Source organism: Pleurodeles waltl, chromosome 8 (assembly GCF_031143425.1).
Source record: "Pleurodeles waltl isolate 20211129_DDA chromosome 8, aPleWal1.hap1.20221129, whole genome shotgun sequence".
Taxonomy (NCBI): Eukaryota; Metazoa; Chordata; class Amphibia; order Caudata; family Salamandridae; genus Pleurodeles; species Pleurodeles waltl.
Genome location: NC_090447.1, coordinates 511,029,622 through 511,055,527, shown reverse-complemented (window position 1 = coordinate 511,055,527; position 25,906 = coordinate 511,029,622). Strand labels below are relative to the sequence as shown.

At 42.8% G+C, this 25,906-nt stretch overlaps 1 protein-coding gene across 3 annotated transcripts in view; it reads left to right on the top strand.

Moving 5' to 3' along the window:
• Nucleotides 1–25,906, top strand: part of LOC138250083 (E3 SUMO-protein ligase RanBP2-like) — a 580,259-nt gene that overhangs the window by 229,949 nt on the left and 324,404 nt on the right. For all 3 annotated transcript variants that reach the window (XM_069204483.1, XM_069204484.1, XM_069204485.1), the window contains exons 16-17: nucleotides 10,465–10,644; nucleotides 22,272–22,355. In XM_069204483.1, coding sequence (XP_069060584.1) covers nucleotides 10,465–10,644; nucleotides 22,272–22,355 — 264 coding nt within the window. The remainder of the gene's footprint in view (nucleotides 1–10,464; nucleotides 10,645–22,271; nucleotides 22,356–25,906) is intronic.

The following is a 25,906-nucleotide window of genomic DNA, read 5'->3' as shown; positions in this document are numbered from 1 at the left end:
GCGTTACTCTTATGCAATCTGGGATATGGTGGTGATGGTTGTTCCTAATTTGCTCAAATACCTGTGAAACCATTTTGGGGATGTATTACATGATGGAAAGTACACCTCTCACCACATCAAAGTAGTCTGTGATATGCAAGAGCCATGGGTTCCTTCATGGCTTTGAAACGGCATGCAAGGCTGCACTCAAGAGGGTTCTCTGCTGATGGTGCAAAACACCCTGTTGGCTATGCTGTTCAATAGAGAGTGACTCTTTGGCCAGAAGGCAGACACTGCTCTTGAACGTTTTAAAGAGGGAAGAGCCCCACAGCAAGATCTCTAGAGTTTCAAGCTTCCAGTGCTTTCACCCCTTTCAGGAGCCCAGGTCTTTTAGCAAAGGATTCCAGAACAGGCAGCGTCCATTTTCCCAGGTGGGTTAGCAGCAGCCCAACCCATTAGTCAGGCAATATAAATACAGAGGCAAGGGACAAGGACACCAGGTTTTATCCTTCTCCACCTTTCCATGGCTCCTTTTCTTACCTGCACCAGCAGGAAAGCCGCAGTAGTGTGACTGGAGCGCATTTTGCTGGTGGTATGATGGGGGTCCTGTTTTGGGCAAGCTAGCAGTGGATCCTGCACATTGTGGAAAAGGGGTAAACCCAGTGCTTGCTTTGGGCCAGGGGGTGCTGGTGTGGGGCACCAGCACTTGTTTTTCCACATCAGATATTTCCTGACAGCAAGAGACACAAGGAGAAAGCAGAAACCTGTAAGAATGATATAAAGGGCAAGGAGTGTCTGGCAGTGAATTAGAGAAGTATAAGGTCTATTTAAAACTATAAGCCTTGGTATTCAGCACACCAATGTTTAATTGCACCACCTGCAAGCTTCTAACCAGAGCCTTGGGCACCAGCACATTTTTCTTTTTCCAGTTAAGCACAAGGTATACCCTACACTTCCACTCAGCTCCCAAAGCCCTCCCGGCATCTCCGTACATCAGAGGACTATCCACCGGTGCTGCAGCAGAAGGGGATGATGTTGTTGCAGAAGGAAACATTGGAATTGGTGCTAGATCAAGGAATTGGGAAGGGCTGCAATTCTTTTTTTTTTTTTTCTTTTTTTTTTTTTTCTCGTATTTCTTTTAGCACTTCAATAATAGCCAGACCAATACCCATCTGGATCCTGTTGTAACCAGATAAGGATCAGTCCTTCCCGGAAGACCCTTCGTGTAATGGCAAAGATAACTGTATCAACCGTACCTTGAAAGGAAATAATCATTGGACTATATACTCAAGCATTAAAATTAATGCTCATGTTTGGAGAAAACCAACAAACCCATGGTTGTCATAATTCCTTAACACCTTTAACTCCAGTTCTACACAAATCTAGCTGACAAACTTTCATTACAGCCTCCACCCATTCCCACCAGGTGGGAGGGGTGGAAGAAAGCCAAAGTCTACAAATCTCGTGTCTTGCCAAAAGTATTAAATAGAACACCAAATTCTTATGAACACTTGAAAGATTTGTCTCTTCTAAAGTACTACCAAAGAAAACGAAGGCCCGAGAGACCGTCAGTGGGGCCTGTATCACAGAAGATAAAGTCTCAAACACATCATTCCAAAAGTTTAAAATGTAAGAACATGACATCAACATATGAATATCATCTGCCCCCACTAACCCACACTTTTTACAGGCTATATGATCATTATCGTTGAATCTATTTAGCTTCTTTGGGGTATAATATGCTCTATGCAAAACAAATAGGTGATTTTTCCTAAGCGCCGCTGATTTAATCACTCTATAGAGACGTTGCCAAGAACCCGTCCATAGTGTATTGATCTCCTCAGTGGTGGCCCCCTCCTCCCATAAAGAGCCTGGAAAATTCTGTACCTCCTCTGAATCATCTAAACACTCCAAGAGCATTCTATAATAAGTAGCGGCTTCCTTCTTACATGCTTGTTTCTCATGCAGGAACTCCACTAACTCGTGAGTCTAGTTTTCTCCTGCCTTTAATGATCTTGCCCATGCCTGCAATTGATAGTATTTAAATCTGGATATCAAACCAGAACTAGTAAGAAGTGTTTCCCGGGATTTTAAACTCCCCTCCTGTAATACTTGCCCCCATTGCCTAATACCTCCTTCCTTCCAGGGGCGAGCAAGAGCATCTTGCAAACATTCAGGAGTTCCAGGGGAGTCCCAAATTGGAGCCCTACTGCTGTAATACGATAAGTTAGTAATTTTCCTGATCCTTGCCCACAAGGAGGCCAAGGGCTGCAATTCGTAATATTTCCTGGTTTCCAAGTTGAATGGTGGCCTTCATCCGATTATCGCAGTCAGCGTCGTGAATGTATTCATGTGCAAGGAAAAGTTCAGGAGGATGTCCCAGGCTAAAGTTTTGTTGATGCTGGATGTGGCAGATTGGATGATGACCCTCCCCCAGCAACACACATTTTCATATTCCAATCCTGCGGTCCCATCAGCAGTATCTACGATTTGTGGTAGGTTCTGTTCAATACAAATTTGCTGCTCTTGCTTTTGGGTCAACTTCAACACCTCATGTCTTCACCAAGGTGATAGCAGTAGTTGCAGCCCATCTCAGAAGTCGAGGGTTGCTCTTTTCCCATACTTTGATGACTAGCTGCTCAAAGCTGGATCGCTAAAGATGGTGTCACTCCACCTACAGAGAACAGCAGTGCTTCCGTTTGACTTCAGGTTTTCAGTCAGTGTGCCCATATCTCACCTGTAATCCAGTTCTTAGGACCAGTCCTGGATATGGCCATGCTCTGGGTGTTTCCTCCTCCACCAAAGAGCGAGGACATTCAGGATACTATTCTGAAGTTTATAGCAGAAACTCTAATTCCAGTTTTAAACCTGATTGGCCTATTGGCTTCTTGCATGCTCCTGGTCACACATGCATGGTCGCACATGTAGCGGTACACATTACCCCCCTCCCCCCACGCCCAGTAGTGCCCCTGCAAGTTGTGTTTCCAGCATCAAGGAGATTTGGCAGATTCTACTATGATTTCTCAGGGCACTACAACAGACTTGAGATGCTGGTTGATATAGGAGAGCCTAGCTATGGGGAAGTCATTTTGTTCTATGTCAGCAGGGGCCACTATAGTGACATATATTCACTTTATGGTGGGTTGTACATCTGGAAGAGATCAGAGGACTCTGGTCCCCAGAAGAGAAGGAATTGTTCTTAAAGCTCCTAGAAATTAGGGGATCAAGTTGGCACTCAAGGCCTTCCTGCTATGCCTTCGGTCAGTCCACTCAGGAATTGGCAGACAATAACACTGCAATGTGGTTCACCAACAAGTAGAGAGGCATCTGTTTTATCTTCTATCTCGAGAACCCGCTGAAACTCTGGGCTTGGGCTCACTCTCAGGAGCTGTTGGTTGTTGCAAACCACCTAGCCAGCTCCTTAAACATCAGGGCAGCCTTATTGTCAACCATGAGTTGCACCACCATCCGGAGGTAGTTCAAGATTTATTTGCCCTTTGGAGAACAATAGAGGTGTGCTATAACTCATGCCCTCGCCATGCACTGCTGATTACCTCACATATTACATCACTCAGGACATTTTCCATGATATCCATGATAACATCGTTTATGACAACAATGTGCTTGTCAGGAGCGCATGTTCTACTTACTTAAGGGCACAAGTTATAGCAACTTGAGATAACTAGAGCTGGTGAATTTCATTGTTTTTTTAAGGAGAAAATGTCAGTTAAAACATAACATTTTAATCTAACTATAATGCCCCTTTAATATTAATATATATATATTTATATATATATATATAAATTACAGAGTGACAATAGAGCGGGTGATGTTACGTTTTGTGGTGATGGGTCAAGGGGGTGCAAAGAAATAAAGGGGATGCCCCAAAACGCGTTTTCCCCAATGCATTTTTCATAGACACAACACCAGGCAAACAGTTCTGTGTGACTGAGTGGCTTTTTACGAACCAGTACAAGTGTTTTGATGATCTACCAGCTGGCGAACTAAGAAAGCCAGAATGGGTGGCTGCTCTTTTAATCTTCTAGTGGCAGTCCATTGCCTTTGGAAATTCATCTCATTGGAGATGAATTTCCAAAGGCACCCCTCCCCCCCGTGGTGGCTAGTATATATAGTCTGGTATAATTGCTTCATCTGCGGGTTACCCCTTAGTGGATGATGGAGCACTTAATAAACACTTTAAATAGATGTATGTGCTAAATAACACATTTGGTTTTTAACTTGTGATGAGACGATTTGTTTAAGCCATGCACTTTTTACCTCTGCATGTAATAATTACCACTCATAATCGGGGCCAAGGTATTTTGCCATTTCTACACCACATTCTTTAAGCATAGAATTAGCTAGTCCTACACATGCTGAGCTGTACAATTTCAAAAGCCTTTTACCACTACAGGCACAGTATTACAGCTTTGGATTAGTAAAATACCATCCCAGCCACAAGGGAGCACCCAGTGTAGATGTAGTTGAAGTTAGATTTGTATAGAAAGAATAATGTTTTTTTAACTATAATTACTCCTTAACCTTAGTTAGCCCCCCTCCCCAATACTGGCAAATTAATGCTTTTAAATGGAAGCATGTTTGTCACATTTCAAAGTATGCCAACTTTTCTGAGAGATTTTCAAATAGTTGCTTTTAGTACCGGTTTTAGTTTAGTCTTGTATTGTTGTTTTATTCTTCTAAAAGTTCATTAAGCTTGTACATCTGTGTGTGTGTGTGTGTGTGTGTGTGTGTGTGTGTGTGTGTGTGTGTGTGTGTGTGTGTGTGTGTGTGTGTGTGTGTGTGTGTGTGTGTGTGTGTGTGTGTGTGTGTGTGTGTGTGTGTGTGTGTGTGTGTGTGTGTGTGTGTGTGTGTGTGTGTGTGTGTGTGTGTGTGTTGTCCAGCTGAGTAACTACTTAAAGATACAAAAAAGGGTAAAAAGAACTCTGGTTAAATCAACATACTTCCTTTGACTGCAAATTGGAATTTTAACTTGTGGGACTCACGATTCAGACATTATTTCATAGAAATGCAATAGTTATGATTTTATGTCACCAGTCCTTTGATCCACCAGTCTTTTCTGCCCACGGGTGAATTTGGCATGTTATAGCACTGTTTGATACCAGAAGAGCCATGAAGTACTATGTTAGACTAATTTTAGAAATGCATATGTTTTTATAGCTTTTAGACCACCTTTGCACTGTAACACCTCAGTAGGTTACAGCCTGTATGGTTTGTTACTACTACTGACACAACAGGTCTTCACTTGCATATTCAAAGTGAGGAATGGCGTCCCTTGCCTTGCCTTGCTGTTTAGAAATATTTCATTATTGTGCATAGGAGAAGAGGCATGGAGAGGGAGGAGGAGAATGGTTAAAATAAACAGTAGTGTGCCATTATATAGTTCCTTATTCTGATAGACGTTTAACCGCAGATTCTTCATCTTAGAGTATTCTCCAATAGTCATACTGGATCTGGAAAATCTTGAGCACTACTTTTGCGCGCTGGTAGGTGGCATTGGCGGCTCCGCATCAACATCGTCTCTGTCAGAAGTAATGAGTGCGTTCCATACGTAGCTGCCACCCCTGAGCGCAATTCCTTTCTATCACACCAACTGCGCAGTTGGCACAGTTCCGGAGAGCTTCCTCAATCACTTTTTGACCAACCTTTTCAACCTTAGATTTAACTATTTTTGAGCTACTGCTGACAGTGTACTAGGGACGTGTCCCCTAACAAGCCTACAGGTTTCAAACCCTGTGGGGAACATCACAGACAGTTATCTATGTCTAATCCCCACTTGGTCTGGCCCAGGGCCGGCGTGGACTGTCTGTCAATGCATCCGAAGTTGATTCACGAACGAGCGAAGAAGCTCCTAGTGGCACAGCATGAGAAGGCTCAGTGATGTTCCCGGTCCCCATCCTGAGGGAAGTCATCATCAAAGTTGGGTAAGTTTAAGAGGCACAAAAAAGTAATTGCATTGTTCTTCGTCCCCCCTGACCTCATGCTTGTAGGCTCTGCTCCCACACTTTTCCTCCGGTACTGGAGGCGAGGTCTGCTCTGCGCCTTCCTGAATTCTCCAGAGCAGCCCCTGCCCAACTTAGGAATCTCTATCCTGCCATGAACTCCATATCTAGCCGCGGACTTTCTCTGGGGTACCTTCGCCCCCTAGCTTTCCCCATCCAGCACCCCTCCCCTGAGAGTCTAGTGGCGCAGGCCGCAGCCGTCAAAGTAACTCCTAGTGTGTTCTCTACCTCTCATCGAGATAGGGAATTCAAGAGGCTGGACTTCTTTGGGAAGAGAATCTTCTCATCTACCAACATAGCATTGTGGTCGGTGAACACTGCATGCCTCTTGGGCTGATAACTCTCACACTTTGCTGCCCAAGTGCTTCCCATGGTCACGGTGGAATCCTGGGCCACATTGAACCAGTCCATACTTGATGGCAGGAGTGTAGCAAAGTTCACAGTCAAGTGTGGATTGTACACAGAGTCGCTGAGCAGGGCTGTTGTATCCATGGTGGCACTCGGCTGCTGTTCCTGGTTAAGATCAACTGGCTTCTCAGGAGGCATCCATGCAGCATTGGTGTCATTAATTTTTATGGTTCCCACCTGTTTGGTGTCTAGGCCGATTGAGCGCTTAATCGCTTCTTCAAGGGGTGTTAGGTCACTGCCAGGATGTGGGAATTTCTTTGGCACTGTGCCAACCACCTGTTCCATGGCTATGGTAGGGGCTCCTAAGTGTGTCCGCAATACCAGTCATATCATCAAGGCCACCAGACTTCCCAGCCATTTTCATAGCTGTGGACGCAGTTCTCACAGAGAATGTTGGACTCAAAGCCAGTGTACTGTCCAATACCCCCACCCCTTCTGCTGATGCAGCCTCCAAGCCCCTTTATCGTGCCCTCAACACAGCATGATGATGCAGCAAAATCATGAACCACTTGCCCCTATGGCAAATAATAACATCAGACAAGTCTGTACCTCAAGTTGTTCAGCCAGGTTACGCCTTGCTGCTTCCGTAAACCCAACCCACCTTTACTGCTGTTCTCAGATCATCTGACCGAGGACCACTTCTTCTTGTTGTGCCAGAAGGTGTAGGCTCCTGCTACTTTCTGGTGCAGAGAAAGGACAGAGGCCTCCACCCTATTTTAAATGTTCGCCCTCTCTATGCCTTTGTGGGAAAGGAAACATTTTTAGAATGCCCACCCTGGCACAGGTCTTGCTTGGCCTGGATACTGGATGGTAGTATTTGATCTTCTGGACGTGTATTTCCCATTCTCATCTTGCAGGCCCACAGGCGTTACCTGTGTTTCATGATGAGCCACAACCATTTTCAGTTTTGGCCTCACCAGTGCCCTTCAGGTGTTCACAAAAGTGATGGCCATGGTTGCGGAGAATCTTCTAAAGTCAGGAGTTTGAGTCTTACCATACTTTTTGATGACTGGCTGCTGAGGAGGGGGGTCACCACAGCCAGTTGTCACCCACCTCCAGACTACGGCGACCTCCACCATTAATTTGGCTTCACTATTAACCTGCCAAAGTCACCATTGACTCCTTCGTAGACGCTCCCTTTGATCGGCACCATTCTGGACATGGTGCATTTCTGTGCCTACTCTCTGTAGCAGTTCCCAGGACATTCAGGCTGTGATCCTGATGTTTCTGCCTCAGTCTGTTATTTTGGTGAGCCTACCTCTGAGGCTACTGATTCTGATGGCATCCTGCATCCTTCTGATGAAGCACACTAGATTGCATAGGTGAGCTCTAGAGTGGGATCTGAAGTCCCAGTAGGTGCAGCCCCAGGAAAATCTCTGACCTGGTCCAGATTTTAGAGGAGACTGCAAAAGATCTGCAGTGGAGTTTGCTGATTTTCAATTGAGTCAGCGACAGACCTATCTCCCTTCCCACATACAGAGCGGACGGTGGAAACTGATGCATCACTTCTGGGCTGGGGTGGCCATCTGGTAGAGGTGACGATCAGAGGACTCCAGTGTCTGGCAGCACGGCTCCTGTTCAATCTTCTAGAGCTGTGTGCATCTGATTGGTGTTGAAAGCCTTCCTATCATCCATCAAGGGAAGGCTGGTCTAGGTGTTCACTGAGAACACCACTGCCAAGTGGTACTTCAACAAGCAGGGAGGAGTGGCATCGAGGACCCTGTGTCAGGAGGCACCCTACACCTCTGTACATGAATGGAACACCAGGATATTATCCTGGCCGCCCAAAACCTTTCAGAATTTCTGAATGCCTGGATGGATGAACTCTGCTGAATAAGTTTTGCAGATTCTAACTGCTGTCTAGAGATGCTGCAAGGACTCTTTCAAGAATGAGGAGAACCTTGACGTAATCTGCTCGCCACTGCCGAGAATGTGCAATGTCCGCACGTCTACGTGTTGAATTTTCCAAAATCGAAGTTACTCAGCGTGCATTCCGCTTAGAATGAAACTCTGGACTCGTGTACACCTTTCTGCTGATACCCCTCCTGCTCAGCGTTGTCAAGAAGATCAGAATCATCCTAGTATCTCTGGACTCGACACGGAGGTTGTGGTAGCCAGAACCCCTGCGCATGAACATCTGTCCTCTGTTCAGGATGCCATTTCAAGAGGATCTCCTGTTGCAGCAGCAGGGCAGAGTCTTGCATCCAAGCTTGCGCACTTTCCATCTTCGTGTTTGGAGATTGACTGATGACAGCCAAGTGTTTTCTGCCGTCCTTCTGAGTTATACAACATTATTCTGGCAGCCAGGTGTCCCTCAACAAAATCTGCCTATGCCTGCCATTTGGTCAAGTTTTTGCCTTAGTGCTCCTCACAACAGTTTGATCCAATTTCTGTCTCTGTTGAAGGTGGTGTTATTTGTGTTGTCTTTAGCCCATCATTGCCTTGCCGTGGGCAGTGTTAAAGGTAACCTTTCTGCCGTTCTGGCTTTTGTGAGATTGCTGAGCCAGCCCTCTCTGTCACTGGTTGTGACACATTTTCTTAAGGGCTTACAACACCTTTTCTGACCTTACCCCTTTGTTATGTCCCAGTGGGACATTAAGTTGGTCTTAACATATCTATGTATTCTCCTTTCGGATTCATGCACACCTCTCTTCAGAGACTTCTGACACATAAGTTAGTCTTCTTAGTGGCAATTATATGGACCAGGAGGGTGAGCGAGCTTCAAGCTTTTTCTGTTAACACCTAGTACACCAGCTTCTACCCATGCAAACTGGTTGTGTTCCACTTGTGCCTCCCCTGAAGGTGGTGACCCCTTTCCATGTTGGCCTAAACATCATGCCGCCAACATTTTTCACTCCACCTCATCTTTCCAAGGAAGAGCGGAGACTCCATTGTTTGGGCTCAAAAAGAGTCCTTTTAAATTGATCACACCAAAGAACACTAGGTGGATGATTAGCTCTTCACTGGGTTCGCTGGAGTGAAAAAAAGGCAAGGAGGTGCAGAGACAGACCATCTCTTGATGGATTGTATTCTGCTTTAAAATCTTCTGTGCACTAGCTAATAAGCAGCTTCCCGAAAGCTTGCAGGGTGATACCGCCAGAGTCAAGGCTGCTTCTGATGTGTTAGCATGTAGAGTGCCTATTAGGGTATCTGTCAAGCTGCCACATGGACATTACTTCACACATTCACAAAATACTACTCCCTGGGCAGTGAGGTCTGTCAGTTCAGGAGTTTTGCCCATTCGGTCCGCCAGAACCTTTTGGTTTAAGCTAGTTCCCAGACAAAACTCTGGGGAGGTATTGCTTTTGCATCTATTCTAAGGCGAGAGATCTACAGTTGTAAATCTCTATCAGAAGGGAAAGTTATTTGCCTTTTGGTAATCTTTTTTGTAGTAGACACACTAATTGCAGATTCCTCTCCTACCCTAACCTCCTATCCGTCCCATTCTGGGAATTGGACTCTTCACCTACAAGGTCCCATTAGCCTCTGCACACTGAAAAAAATAAAGAATTCTAACATAGCTCTGCATTCTGGGCAGTAAAATAGTCTGGATAGAAACTGATTTCAGCCTGCAGGGATGGGACCTGTATATAAACTGTGCATGTCACTTCTGTCCCAGGCGATGTTGACACTGAGCCACCGACACCACCTACTGATGTGCAGAGATAGGTTTTCTGAATCCAGTTTGATGTATGGGAAATTTTCTAAAGTGAGTAATCTGGGGTTAGGTACAGTCCCTACCAGAAAAAGCTTTACAGAAAGTAAGTAATGCATTCATTTTTCTGTTCCCAGACACAAGCTATGGTAGTGTACATGTGCTACAGAACAAAAATTGAAGTGATTTGCTTTCCATACATCATGCAAATACATATATAGTAGCTGAAAATTGAAAGAAAAAAAAAAGCATACTCTAAAATTAATCAATTGTTATACAGTGGCTTATGTTAATGTGTTACTTGTAATGTTAATGTACATAATGCATTATTACTCCCATTCAATGAGGGGAGTTTTACAAAATTGACCCTTTGCATCCTGTAGAAATTGTTATCTTTTTCAGTTGCCTGTATCCCTAGAAACAGTCAAAATGATGCTAGATACAGTATTGAAGGAGCTTGGCGAGTACTGCGGAGAGGATAATTCTGTCTTGAAGGATGAAGCTTCCCAAAAAGATGAAGAAATCAAGCTCTCAACACATACACCAACGAAGCTCTCCATATCACCAAATAAAAGCTATAAGGTGCGTGCATACTTGTATTATGTCTTCTGTGTATAACACCTATGCAGTTGAATCGCTGGTGAAAGAATAAAGTTAATTCCATCACTTTTTTTTTAGAGCATACAGTTAATTCATTCAACAGAACTCAAACAAGTATATAGCATGTGCCCAACTTGGATAATTATTGGGTTTCTGCTTAGCAGTAACTTTTCCTTTCACTCAGTCAGCCTAAATTGATTTGGATGTTATTAAAAAATGTTGTTCTCTACTAAAAATTGAGTAAGGTTTAGAAACAGATTGCGCCTTATATATAATGCAGTGCTTCCTTTTTGATCTTTAAATGTTGTGAGTCTGTTAAGTTCTTTCTTTGTGATTTGTTCATAATCTGGCGTGGTCAGGATTGTATCTGCTGTGCCATGTTTCTAAGGAGTCAGTCTAGCAGCTTTCCTGTATTAAACTCCCAGTATTGACTCCTCCACAAATGTGAAATATGAGCTGCAGTACAATAGCTGACGTTTCAATGAAATGTTTGCCAATGGCAATCTAAAGTTGTGTATATGTTTTATAGATATATGTTCATTATATAAATAGTGTCCAAAAATGTTTCATCAGTCCATACTGTATGACAGAGACTGTTTTATCATGTACATCCTAGACTTTGTTTCATGAGTCACTTAATGCTGTAATATACTTTTCACATTTTAGGATGTTTTGCCATTGGACCTTTCATTACATTGTAAGAATTTCAACATATTGGCCACTCGCAATAGGAGGGGACATTTTATAATCCTCACCATATACAACTCAAGCCAATTGCACATCTTTAGGTGAATCTAAAAAGGGGACTATATTTGAACTTGTTGGGGCTGTGGTGGCAGCCACAGATACCTCTCTGGAAAGGCTAAAGTTGAGGGAGAGAGAGAAATTGGTGTGATATATTAGACAGCTTTTTCAGCATTGTGCGGTACAATATATTCTGCAGCTGTCCAGTGAGGCAAAATTCGACCGTTTTAGTATGACTTTAAATATGAGAGCTTGCTTAACCTGTTGCCAGGCTATCATGGATACTTGTGAGAAATTCCATGGCACTCCCAAAAGAAAAACAGCAATGTTGGAAATGCAGTCCTAACATCGTGTAGTGCTGAAAGTATAACATTACGCATGGAAGAAAGCAGGTGCCCAGTAGTTTCACATTGGGACAAGGTACTATAGAACTTCCTAACAGGGCAAATACAGAAGTCTAAAGATATGGATTGGTAGGGTGGAAGACCTGTACACTGGGACTAGATAGACAACATAAATTTGGACTGCGATGAATTGGGGTACAAATGCAGCATATATATAAGAAAAAAACTGAGTGATTATGCAAAGGTAGCACTAGATTATCCTCCGTTATTAAACTCTCCAATTCTTTAGGTCTTATACAAATTATTCCTACTCACCCAACAATCCAGTTGACAACTACACAGGTGTCACTTAAAATAGGAAACCCAAGCCAAAACAAGCCTGACTATTATGTTTACTGATGATAGCACTGCATGATAATACAGTACAATTTTAACTACATGGCTCTCCATCTTGAATTATATGAAAATCATACAGTGTTGAGGTATGTGAGTATTACCATAATAAGATGCTGATTTGTATTCTTAGAATGAGAGCTGGAGACTGCTTGCTTTCCTAAATGTCAATTGTTAGGAGGTTGTGGAGGAAAAAACTGACCAAATTAATATTCCATGGTAACCCCAATGCATTTTTAGAGAATCCTTGGAATATTAAAGGAGACATCATTGAAATACTAGTACGTGTATGCTAGAAGTACTGGATTTCCATCAGAAGTTAACCATTCTGAAAAAGTGCTAGTATTGTCTTCTGATCTGAGCCCTGTCACTGTAAGAGTAAGGCATCACAAGACCTAAGGAAGACTGCTGTGAGTGATCATAAAAGCGTTTGGCACCCAGCTAGATAAGCTACACATTACCCACAAAGGAAAGCTATTTTGCTAAATAGACAATTCTGTGCAGTTTGTCAGCAACATAATTGAATTATGTTCTGCATAATGTATTCCTGTGATTTTACCTTTTACTTTTGTATCCGCCTGCTTCATAGTTTTAAATCAGTGTTTTCTCCTGTGTAAGTTTCAAAGTTGTTGAAGTATATTAAAGGGTTACATTGGCCTAGTGTGTTAACAATAGCCCTTGCACAGCTATGTTAGCTTGATGCCACCTTTCCTCATTTTACTGAGTGGACTTGAACATCTCTGGGCCAACTGTGTACCATGATTAACGGAAATTTGACATTATTGCCCAGCCCACTGCACCCAAACTGTACCAACCCATAGCCTGAGAAGATTTCCACCCTTTATAAAAAAAATAAAAAAAACTGTAGGGAGATTAAATGTATGGTGACAGCTCACTTGTAGTCTAGGGCACAAGGCTTTTTGCCAGCACCGGTGGTGCTGGCAGAGAAGCCTTCTGGCATCTCCTTTTTAAATTCTTCCTGACCGCCATAATAGCGGTTGTTAGCCAAGTCGTCTTTACACTTTAGGATGCTTTCTGTGGCTTGCCTAAGTTGTGGATATGGATGATGGACTGTTTGTGGGGTTGAGTGAGTGGTGTCTATTGATAACATGGTGGGTGCCTCCACCAAGTGTTCATCACCGCACCAGTTTGTTTTCAGACTTTCCTGAGCACATAAACTATATATAGATTGCAACTAGGGCCTTGCTCCATAAACTCTGTAACATGGCTAGCATGCAGGAGGGAAGAGGTGTCTTTCCTGAAGAGCTAGGGTCTGTCTTCCACAGCATCTAAGCTCCCCACCACCTTCCTGTGTTGTGGAGGGTCTTGTCTGCCAAATAAGTTCATTGGTTGGGATCGTCTGATATTGGCTGCATCTAACACACAAATCCTGTTCTTGGGGTGGTAATTCATTGAGGCAGTTTTTTTTTTTTATTGTAGGATAAATGGATTTTTTTTTCTTGCTCTTTTATTTCTGGAAATGTTGCAGTTGAACCAGAGTCACCGGATGCTCTTAGCATCTTGACCAGAACTGTCTTTGTCTAATATGCGGGGTGCCTGAGTTTGGTACAACAGTGCACCTACTAGTCCTGTCTTGGAACACGTTGTCCCCCATGCATTTACTTAGGGTATGGCACTAGTTTGACCCTTAACTGCTCCCTCTCCCCTTCATTGTTCCCAGTGCCACAGATGTATGGCTAATGTATTTTTGAAGCACCATTAATGGGACACAGACATTGTGAACTGGCATATTAGCACTCCAAATGTCGTTTCAAATCTGTGATGTGGTTGTTTACTTGTTTTTATGCTGTTTTTTTTCACCGGAAAGCCAGCTGCTTGGGCTTTGCTCGTTTGAGATGACCAACTTTGTAGCCCATTCTACTGAGAAACCACAATCTAAGATGCGCTTCTAAAAGCCTATAGACTGGCCATGGTAAATGGAATCGTGTAAAGTAGACCATGTATGAAGTCTGCAGAGGACACCTGATTTGTATCCCAATAGCAAACATTGGCTGTAGGACCCCATGTTAACTGAAGTTAGTCCCTTCTCTGGGAATCACTAGTATAGTTTTTTGGGGGCATATTGGAGCTCCAGTAGGTTCCAGCACATTCTTGATTTTTTGTTTACACTTTCTTTTAATAAACTTTTTTTTAGGAGAATAAGGATACAGTCCTAATTAGTAAAGTCAATACATCTAATCATCATACTTCCAAATATTCAAGAGAAGGTGGATAATTCAAAATAAAAAAGACAAACTATAGAAAACAATATACATCTGTGTATTCCCAGGTCCTATAACTCATATTATAAACTATATAGAGAATAAGCAGTTGTGGCAATTAAGCCCATGGCCTATTCAGACTTTCCTTCTTGTATCAATTATAAGCACTTTAAAGTAGGGGAATTTGAGTCTTGATTTGTCTAACAGTTTATCATATGTAGATAGTAATTCTATCCAGTCTTCAGGGGAGTATTCAAAGTGTTGTGTTTCATGTCAAAAACTTTCGAGGTTGTCAGTACAAGGGTTAAATAAAAATGATCCATGATGCCATAAAGCCTGGAGGCCGCCCTTTAAATTTCCCTATTTTCTCTATGTATATTCTAACTAGAGTGAATAACATGTTTATAGTTACTATGCCCTATATACTTTGTATTCTGCCTACAATTTGGTGGGATCTTAAGTTCTGTTTAGGGTTAAGATTATAATTGCCTTTCATGTTGATGTAATCCCTTATGGTATTGTTTTCTATTAAATTGTATTTTTGGCCCGTGCCAGACGACTTCCACATACTCCAATTTGTTGGCAAACCTCCAAACGTAATACCGATATTGTGCTTAAATGAGCTGAGGAATAAAGCCATGTGTCAACTTTGAGGATTTGCATGCCCCAGGTCTGGAGTATGCATCTAGCTATTGGACTATCAATCAGACATTGTTGTGGAGAGTGCCAATATAGGGCAGCTATGCTGTGTTCGCAGTCTAGAATGGTACATTATATTGCTAACCAAGGATGCATGTTGGTTGCCATGTCAAAGTATAATACTTGTGAAAAGTGATTGGCATAGCAATAAGAATGAATCTGGGACATCTACAATCATCTAGCTTCTCTGTGTGTACAGTTTTTTTCTATTTCGAGTTTCTCCAAACTAAAAAATTGATGGTAGTGTCAGTGGTGTTTTTTTTTTTTTTATCATGACAGGTAACATCCTTAACACACTAACAAATCTTGTGGCCACTACCTTTTTTAATCACTTGAACTCGCTCTCACACTGACAGGTGTAGCAGGGTTCATCACTCAAAGCCTGTTTCAGTCTTGGTTTACTGTAAGAGGATGTTGCCCTCTATTTAGAGAGGGAGAAGGGTCACTTGCATCCTACTGTTTTCTCCAGTGTAGTTACCCTAGATCAGGGTTCTGCAAAGTCGGTCCTGGAGAGCCGGGTCCATGCCAGGTTTTTAGCATATCCACATTTAGAAAATAGATGTTTCAGAAATCTACACTTATCTAAATGTGGATATGCTAAAAACCTGGCACGGACTCGGCTCTCCAGGACCGCCCTTGCAGAAACCTGCCCTAGATGATCACTCTAACTCAGAGATTTAAGATATTGGGTGAGGTGGTCTCACCCACTTAATGTGGCATGATTCATCATTGGCCACATCATCCCACCCTGGTATGGTAGTACTACCAGAGTGGACTCAACTTGAAGAGATTGTTAATTGAGTTCTTATAATATTATTTTCTGGATAACAGTTTGGGGATTCAATTTAAACTTATTAAAAATACCTTAAGGTGTGCCACATAGGTTGTCTTTATTAGGTGGTACCTTTGGTATGAATAAATACTATAATCAAATGGTTCTCAATCTTTTGACTTCTGTGGACCCCCACTTTATTATTGCTGGATCCTGGGACCCCCACCATGAATCATTATTTGAATCTGGGGACCTCTCCACTGAGTCATTGGAGAAAGCTGGGGACCAAGACCTAACCATGTAGATGATTTGAACTGCAAAACAATACACAAAAAATACAGAAACCAGCATTTCATCAAACACATACACAAATAATAACACATTTTATTTAATTTGGAAACAAATAAATAAAATATTTAATAGGAAGGTTGGAGCTTTTCTAAATTCAGCTGAAGCCACACATTGTCCATTCTGTATTCTGTTTGATGCACCTGCACTGCTCCCAAGAACCAATCTGATGATACTTAATTTTTAGACCCCAATTTCAAATTCCTTGACAGTACGTTTTAAAATTGTACACTTAGCCAGTCTAATTATATACACTTTAATAGTCTGTTCATATTAGTTATTTTCTAAGCAGTCATGGACCCCCTGAGAAGGCTTCGCAGACCCCCAGGGGTCCCCGGAGCAAAGGTTGGGAACCAGTGCTATAATATATATTCAGAGGACATTTCTAGGTGTTCATCACGCTGTTTCGCCAACATGTTGCTAAATTCTTATAGCCATGAACAGGTCTTGGACATTTATCAGGGCTCTCAAAGGATTCCTACTTTATAATTATTGTGATAGAAAATAAAGGTGAGGACCTACCTGCCTTTAAATATCGTATATTTTACCCTACTAGGGTTATCCATGCTCTTCCTGGTCTGATCAGGTGTAGTCACACATTCATCAAGGAGTATGCCTTCAGTTATCCTTCCCACCCCCCTGTATTCAGCCGAAATGTGGGTCCCACAGTTGGGTAAAGGCCCTATCCCTTTTGTTGTGTTTATACGCCGTTCTTGTCCTATCAAGAATCGTACCAGTGAAGAGATTTCATTCCCCACCAACAATGATCAGAATCCTGCCAAATTCAGTGAATAGGCTAGATAGCCATGCTAAGAACCTATTTCTGTTAGAATTAAGGGCCTAGACCCGACCCCATTATTATTGTCCGACTTGTCTTTTTTATTTTTGTGAACACATGGCAGCCTTCAGGATCTGGCCAGGGTTATAGGACAGTGTATAAAATATAAAAAGGTACTCCCAAATCACTATTGTTACTTTGCACTTCCTGGCCTGGTTTGTGATGTGTTCAAGAGCAGGTTCCTAAGCACAGGTACATCTTCTTGGAAACACCTTTCCAACTCAGTCTTGTTTAAGTTTTTCATGTTGAGGGAGGTGGGTTTTGTCTTTTTCCCTATTATTTAAATACTGCAAATGTTTCCTTCACATTACATTGTTGGATAGACCATTGGCATTCAGTGAGAGAATGCACAATGGTATATTTGATGATTTGTCCAGGGGACATTGTCCAGGATTGTATCTGCAGCTCTAGAGCAAAGGTCTTCCAACTGGGGTGTGAGCCACCCTATGGGGGCCTCAAGTGGTCCCGGTGGGGGGGCAGACTCTAGCCAAAAGAAGCATTATACGGATAACAGTGCTTTGTTTTAAGCAGAAGCATGTTATTGCATTTTTAAAAAGGTAACAGTACTTAATTGCAATGTTTAAATAGGTCTAGACATATTTAAACATTGCCATCTTTATAAAATAATTGTGAAAAGTTCTGAGGGGGGGCCTAATAATTATTATTTTTAAACAGGAGGGGGGGGGCATCACAGCATTAAAAAATTTGGAGACCACTGCTCTAGAAGATAATGTGTTTTAAGGATTTGTTAGAGCTTGTGTGTACGGATATGTTAGAGAAAGAAGTTTCAAATATGAGTCAACCTATAGTCTTAAGTATTTCAAGGGGTACACATGATCAGATATGGATGCTGTGATGTGGTGAGATGCTCTGAATGTACTTTCATATCTTAATAAGTGAGATGTGTTTTGCAGCAAGTGTTGAATTCTTTAATACCGCACTGAGTTCCTTGGACCTTCTGTGAAACATGGCCTAACTACGGTTCTAGTGGGTAGAAGAGTCACCAGGGATTATCAGGAGCTGATATTAAATAAGGGGGGATAGAAAGTGAACAGAGGTTTGGGTCTGGAGATGGGAGGAAGGTTGGCAGAGAATATTGTCAATTAAGGTGATCTTGGCCTAGGTCACTTCTATGTAGGAGTCTGTGTGGTCACTAAAGTATTGTTACTGCATGGCCTGCTGGTCGTGATGAACTTTCCTAAACCCCTTAAATCTGGTATGAAACATACTAATAATTCTAAAATGTGTTGCAGAGTTTTAGAAGGGGATAAGTGAAATTGAACTTAATAAAGTGCCATTTAAACCTGAGCCTGTCAGTCATGGGTATGGGCCATCAGCCCCCCCACCCCCCACTTAATCACCACTTGAACCTGGGGACCCCTACTTAATTAATATTGGAATCCAGAAACCCTCATTGAGTCATTGCTGGAAGCAAGCGGCCCGGTCTAAGCATTTTCAATAATAATAAGCGCTAAACAATACACAAAAATGCAGAAATAGGCATTCATCAGTCAAATACATAAATGATCAAATATTGTATTTATTTAACTAATAAACCAATATGGAAAAGGCAAAATGATAATTTTAATGGGAAGACTGGAGACTTTATAAATTCAGTTGAAGCCACTCATCGTCCATTCTAAATTATTTTGATACACTTGCACTGGTCCCATAAATCACTCTTAGGATACTAGCTTAATTTTTAGCCTTCAATTTCAAATTCCTTTACATTTACTGAATGTTTTAGTTTTTTTCAATGTTGTTTCCTAATTCATGTACACTTTATTAATCTGTTACTATTATTTTATTTTCTAATAAGTTGCAGACCCCCGAGTTGGCTTCATAGACCCCCAGGGGTACCTGACCACTCATTAAGAAAGACTGAGTTAGGTCGTCCGGTTCCATAAATTCAGGTGCTTTATTGTCAATGTGACTGTCGTTACAACAGGATCAAGTAGAGCATATTTCCCTGTTTCAATCTAGGCCTAAAGATTATAAAACTTCTTTCTTTGATTTAAGGATTCATGCAAGTAGTCTGCTGTTATGCAGATATGTTGATCTTCCTACAAGATGGTCCTTTTTGTTTTGCTGCCTAAAGGATAGCACATGTATACTGATGGTGTAATAGATGATGTAGGCTATTATTGGGCTTGGCTTGTGTGTTATATGAGAGTTCAGTCGTAGTCATCTGTCGGCTCACTGGATTTCTAAGTGTTCAGGAACTTGTTTATCCATGAAGCGAGGAATTAAGTTCTTCAGGAAGGAAATCATGTATTTTTCTTATCGCCAAAAAGTACTAATAATGTGGATGTTATCTATTCACGATCAGACTTTCAAATATGTAACTTTGTATGAAATCTAAAAGTTATGTGCTCTCAACTGTTTGCATGTTTAGTTGTTTTTTGACATCCTCCAGTTATCTGGTTAGGTCACGTGGTGTTGAATGTGCTCTTTGTCATATTGATGGTTTAAATTTCTTCCATGATTGCCTTGAGCTGGGCCTCTGACATCTTGGAGGGTTTTTTTGCAGTCTTTTGGAGGCTTGTTTGCAAACAAGTAGGGCTTCAGAGAAAAGCAGCTGCCTTGCCATTCATTCTTGGGAAAGATATAGATGAGCAATATCTTTAGATAATTTTAGGTATGACTATTTGTCTTATGAATTTGGGACCATTTATCTTATTAGTCTGTCTCCTAGCATATCATGTTGAAGTTATGATGTTTACAGCGCTTTGCCTTCTGTCTTTGCTGTAATTGCGACCCGTGTTCAAGTGCCTACGTAAACTGCTCTGTCCAGTAAGGCAGAGCATTATTCTAGTCTAGACACAGTATTTTGTGTAGGTGTCTTTTCATGCCACACTGTTAAACATCTCCAGATATTCCATTAGCCTAGGCATAAACGAGGTCCAGTTGCTGTAGAATCGCTCTCCGATGTACTAGTAGATAATAAGGGCAGTATTTGTGAAGCAGTAAAATGGAAGAAAGGTGCCCCCCTGTTCAAGTACCCACTAAGCAAGGCTGCAGATCGGGCAAAAACTTTCCTAGGGCAGGTACAGAGGTGAGTCTTCCAAGGTACTATCAGTTGGTGCCTACTGAGTATCCATATCTGGTCTAATCTAATGAGACTGTATTGTCTCATGATTCATGGCAATAGATGCACATTGTTTTACTTCATGACTAGGGCAGTATTAAATGCTCATATTATCACAGGAATACATTTTCATTGCCCATTTGCTCCTTGTCTATTGTATGACGTTTATCTTTAACTCGTGATGAGTCTCTGGTGCGGTGTCCTTGTTCAGCTCCCTCTCATACTCTTGCACCATGTGGAAGTAGTGTGTTCTTTAAGGTGTGCTATGTGGTAGTATGCTGTCCCTTGTTTGTTGCTGCCACCAAAGCAGCCAGCTCATCCTGCCCTACATCTCTGTGGTCTCCTTGTTGTCGGTGCCCCTATCCGTTTAGGCACATTGACACCATGTTGTGCGCTAAAACTTTCCTCTCACAGGCATTATTGGGAGCAGCAGTCTTCTGGCTTCAAGGCCTTTTCCTGCATTCGACCCCAGAAGCATGGTGGAGAGTGAGGTGGTCATGCTCAGGAGTGTTCCTATGTTCTGTGTAGATGAGGAGCATCTCCTCTTGATTGCTCTACCGCCTGGATTTTCTGTAGGGGCCTTGGTGGATATCCCCTACTGTTGGAGAGAATCATAGAGCAGCCATCTTGCCCTGTGGTTAGCTCCACTCCAAGCATTTTTTTAGGGTTGAGCCTGCGAGTGCATGCGCTTATTCATGCATCTTGCATGCGACACACTGTTGTGTTCAGTAAAGGGCTTGGAGTCCGCCTGTCGCTCCATTTGTTGGTTTAATTGGCACTCTTCATTACAGCCTCATAATTCGTCAAGGGATGTCTGGCATCATTTCTGTTCCTCTGTGTGGAGCAGGAATCAAGCACTAATTGATTTCAACTTAATTAGTGTTCGTCTGCCCCTCCTGTCGGGATTGAGGTGCTATTTTGGTCTAACTTCCAGTGCTCCGCAAACAGAAGACTTGTTTTAATTGCCCTGCATTCCGCTTGGTAAATAATGGTCTTTTATTTTACAGCTATACTGCTAGAGTTTCATTCAGAGGTGTGCTGTGAACTTTAAGATTGGTTGGTTTCTAAGGGGAGCAGAGAGTGCAGCAGACACACTTCATTGACTTAGTTTGTGTTGTTTCCAATGATGTTGATGTGATAATAATCAGACACTGTTGGTGAGTCTGTGGCCATTTTCATTTTAACATTATTTCAGCCGGACGACGGGGAGTCATTCAGGCATGGAGAACAGGAGTTACAGGTTATTGTGTATTTGCCCTTGAGACTGCTTTGCAGCCACCAAATGAGCCGAAGAAAAGACCTTGCACCTACTCTGTTACCTAAGGAAGGTTATAAGTGACAGGTCGCAGCTAAGTGTCAGCTACTTCTATCAAAATGGATTTTCCTTCAGCCCTCATCCTTCTGCAGAGATACATGACTTATAGCTCATTTGGTGCACATGGCAAGGATTCTTCATGATTTTGTGGTCATTGTCTGTTGTTCCCTGTCAAATGTTCAGACTATTGTGTTGCACCCTTTCTTTCTCTACTAGCCAAAAACTTTGAAATGTATAATGACTCAGTAGTAGGGATAGTGTCTCTGATATGTTATTAGATATTGCAAAATTCTTAATCATTCCCTAGCCCCAATAATATAAAGTAGATCAAAATTCAAAAAGGATTCTATTAGGTTGGGTGCAGAATGTTTAGTGATTTTATGGATTTCTGAACATGCAATCATCCCCTGGCCTTTGGAATAAGCAATAGTAGGGAAGATGTATAGATATGAATCCACTCGTTTAAATGATAATGCCTGGGACCCAACACAAATTAACTTTCTAAAATAATCCCCAGTATTTTGGGTGTGATTCTGCAGTATTCTCTAAGCAGCAGTGTTCCTGTAGTGCATATACTTTCCATGTGTGTATGTATGTAGGTGTTTGTGCTAGTTACTGGTTTTCCAGATGTGCACAACATTGTTTTTGTACTTAACTGTTGAATGCTTCAAGACTGAACATGTAAATATGTTAGTCCTCTCTGCAGTCTTCTCCGAGAAACCTTTGTTGGAAATGAAACATTACCTTAAAAGGATATGGTTGTGTAATTGAACTTTATTTTGTAGTCAGTGCTTCACTGTTTTTCATAAATAGCCAATGTAATAACTCTTTTTTTGTGTTTTGTAGTTGTCTCCAAAGACACCGCCTTCCTGGGTAGAAGATCAGCGAGCCATACTTCAAATGCTTTGTCACCAAGTAGAAGCACTAAATGTAAGTGGTTTGGATATATTCAGCATTTTATCATATTAGAATGTTCAACTTTTGAATCCTTGATAGTTTATAATCCTATTTGAATATTACCCCTATCAAAGTGGAAGTGAGCTCCTAAAAATAAACCTATAACATTTTGTGCCTTTAAACAGCGTTGCAAATCGGCTTTTTAGGTTGAGCGTAGCAGCGTGAAAACGCTGCTCTTCTAAACATATAATCTATTCTCTGGGCTTTAACCACACCCATCTCATGGCCATCACTTCAATTGGTTTCGTGGCCTGCCTTTCATAAATCCCTTAATGTCGTTGATAAATGCTTTTCTTTGTCCTGCCTTGAGGCTGTTTTGTTATCGCCTTGAAGTCGTTTGCCCGGAATCACAGGCTGTTGAGCCGGCGCCGAGACTCAAATCGTGTTCCCCAGCTCCAAAGTTGGCAGCTCTGGCCTTTGTCTGGTGCGTTTAGGGGGAGTATGGTAATAACTAGTTTTGTTTTTTATATAGTGCTTGGTTATACAGGTTCTGTCATTTCATAGCACTGCAAACCAGGTGCCATTCTTAATAAAAGTGCTATAATTCATTTGCATCGACATTGCAGAGATGAAAAGGTGAAAAAGCTATGTCAGGATTGCAACCTGTGACATTTATTGTTCTGTCAAGACCTCTGCAGTGGGTGCATTAACCAGTTGACTTGAGTAGAGCTTAACACTAGGCGATAGCACATGCTCTTGATAACCTCCGGAGGGTCACCAACCAAGCACATAGGTTAGTTCTATGCAAGAAGATGCCTAAAGGTGGTGTTTTCATAATGGTGGAAAAGGAGTCATGACTCTAGACCCAAGCACTTCACTGCCTCAGGCTTGATAGCAAAAGGCATCTAGCCTTCAGATGTAAATTGGGCCTATTCAAATAGAGTTGAGTTAGTAGAGGCAGCCATTTTACTAACCCTGTATCGCAAAGAACCTAACACAAGGGTGCTACAATGAGAGGAGCAGCAGATCAAAAGGCACAAAAGTGAAGAAAACTCCATCACTTCCACCTCTCAGAATTCACTGGTGTCATGGCTTTGACAGTCCCTTCACAGCTACTGTGACCTTGCAGATGGCAATTCTGAATCACTGTCTAAAACATTGCTCAAATAGCACTGCTTCCTGTTTGAAGAGGCCCCACCTATAATACCCTCCACAGGCGCAGAGTTCTTCTTCATCACCCTCTGGACTCATGTGCATAATATCACAGCCAGTCTGTTGGAATGAAGCAAAAACACTCCCAAGATGACAGCATTGTTGTGTCATCTCTCCTGCAGCGACTGACCTGGGAGTGTTGTTGTGGCACCTATCATACTCCAAACCAAAACATGTAGGTAAAAGACATTGTCATTTACAGCCCCAGTAGTTTGTTTTCATTGAAGTGTGATTATAAAAAAGGAGCATTGTAATAATTGAATAAATGATAAAGGTGAATTAGCACTCCTCTCCACATGTTGTTTACTCTCCTCTATTATTCCTTTTAGAAAAGCATTCTGGGGAACCACTTTAAGACCCATTTCACTTTATTAATAGGTTTGGTATTGGTGGAATTTTCCAGCATTACCAAGGATTTATTTCTTACCAGTTTGCATTTAACAACTGTGTTGCTGGAAGAAATCACTGCCCAGTAGAAACACTGTTTAAAAATACTCTACAAATTCACAGTTCTGCCATTATCAGGGTATATTGTAATACCGCTTGTCTCTGTGGCAAGAGGTGGGTGTAGGTTGATCTTGTGGTAAATATCCATTTCATTTTCAAAAACCCAAGCTGTGCAGAGCAGTTCTCTGATAGAGACTTCTAGTTGCAGATTCCTCCATGCATCAGTCTAGATCCGGCGATTTTTCTCAAGCAGTACCCATGTCCCCCCGTTGAGTGGCATCAATCTGCTCCATTGTCCGCATCGTCCACGCCGGATATGAGGTCAGGGGTCCTGTATAGGCGCCACCCTGCGCGCTGACATCCGTTCTTTTCTTTCCGCGCCAGCCATTGGTGAGCCGAAGAGAGCTACCCCTCAGTCATTTTTTGACTGCCCTTTTTTCAACTTTTTTTCCAGGTTGTACAATTCCTGGTGCATCGAGGATGTCCTCTAGGAAGACCTGGCTCAAGCCCTGGGGATCCTTTCATAGGTCGATATCGGTGACAGATCCTCACCTCATGTGCCTTTAGGTTTTTGGAGCACGACCTTGACCCGAAGTCCTGCTCCGAGTGTCAGGCTATGCATCCGAAGGGTTTGAGGGAGCAGTCCCTAAAGGTGATGGCGGCCCGATGCTTGACTGCGTAAGCCGAGGTCCCAGTCGAGAGTAAGGTCCTGGGAGCAGTCGGAGCCCCCCTTGTCGTCTTTCCACTCCAAGCCCTCAGGACAATCGGGTAAGTTGTAGCATAAGAAGTAGTTGAAGAAAGTAAACCGTTGTTCGACTTCACCCCTTCCGTTGGCTGACGAGACAAGGGAACTGGAGCATCATAGTTCTAGGCTTCCATCTGCGGAGCCTGTGTCTGGGCCTACTGCGCATCTCCCTGAGTTTCCAGGAGCTGTAGTGACCCCTGCCCAGCTAAGAGTTTTATGATGACATGCGCCTCATTTTTGCGTAGTCTGACACTGCTGGGAGTGCCTTTGAGCCTAGTGAAGTTGGAAGGGGCCCCTTTGGGTTCCACGCCGGCAGCTTCAGCCTTGGCTCCGAGGGGCACCCATGGATCTATGCCTGGATCCGGGACGACGTGGGTTGTACCATCATGACCTTCCCTGATGCTGCTCCTGACGTCCATGCTCCCGGTGCCGTCCTTGCCCCTGGACGGCGGCGTCCCCATCCTCAATGCCGACTCCTACACAGAGCCGCATGGGTGTCGTATGGCGACTGCGCCAACAGGATTTGTGCCTTCTATGTCAGCTTCTGAGCCTGTTTCTTATGGGCTGGGGTACACAGAGAAATGGGAGTAACACTTGACTGTTTAGAATACCAGCTCCAAGACTCTTTGAACTGGCATGTGGACTTGGGAGAAGCCAATGGACTGGACACCTCCCCAGATATTGGCATGCTTTCTCCTCCTACCATGACTACAGAGGAGGGTGCTTCATACTCTCTGGTGGTGCAAAGAGCAGCTGAAGTCCTGGACCTTGCGCTGCCTTCGGTGGTAGTCAGGACTAACCTCCTGACAGAGGTGCTTCAGCCTGGAGCTTCATCCTCATAACCCCAGCTCCACTTCATTGAAACCTATACAGATGTCCTACTGAGTACCTGGTACAAACCGAGCACAGGGGCTCCTGTGAACAGGACAACTGTCTGCCACCGTTGACCTCCTCCGGGTGACCCAAGTTTCCTCACTCAACACCACACCCAACAGCTTAGCTATCCAAGCGTCCACTTCCCAGGGTACGTTCTCTTCCGCACCCCCCTCCAATATGAAATCCAGGAGGCTGGGCACACTTGGGAAAAAGATGTTTTCTACCACCATCCTGGCATTGCGGTCCGTAAACAGTGCATACATTTGGGCCGTTATTCCCTCACCCTGTGGGATACAGTTGTTCA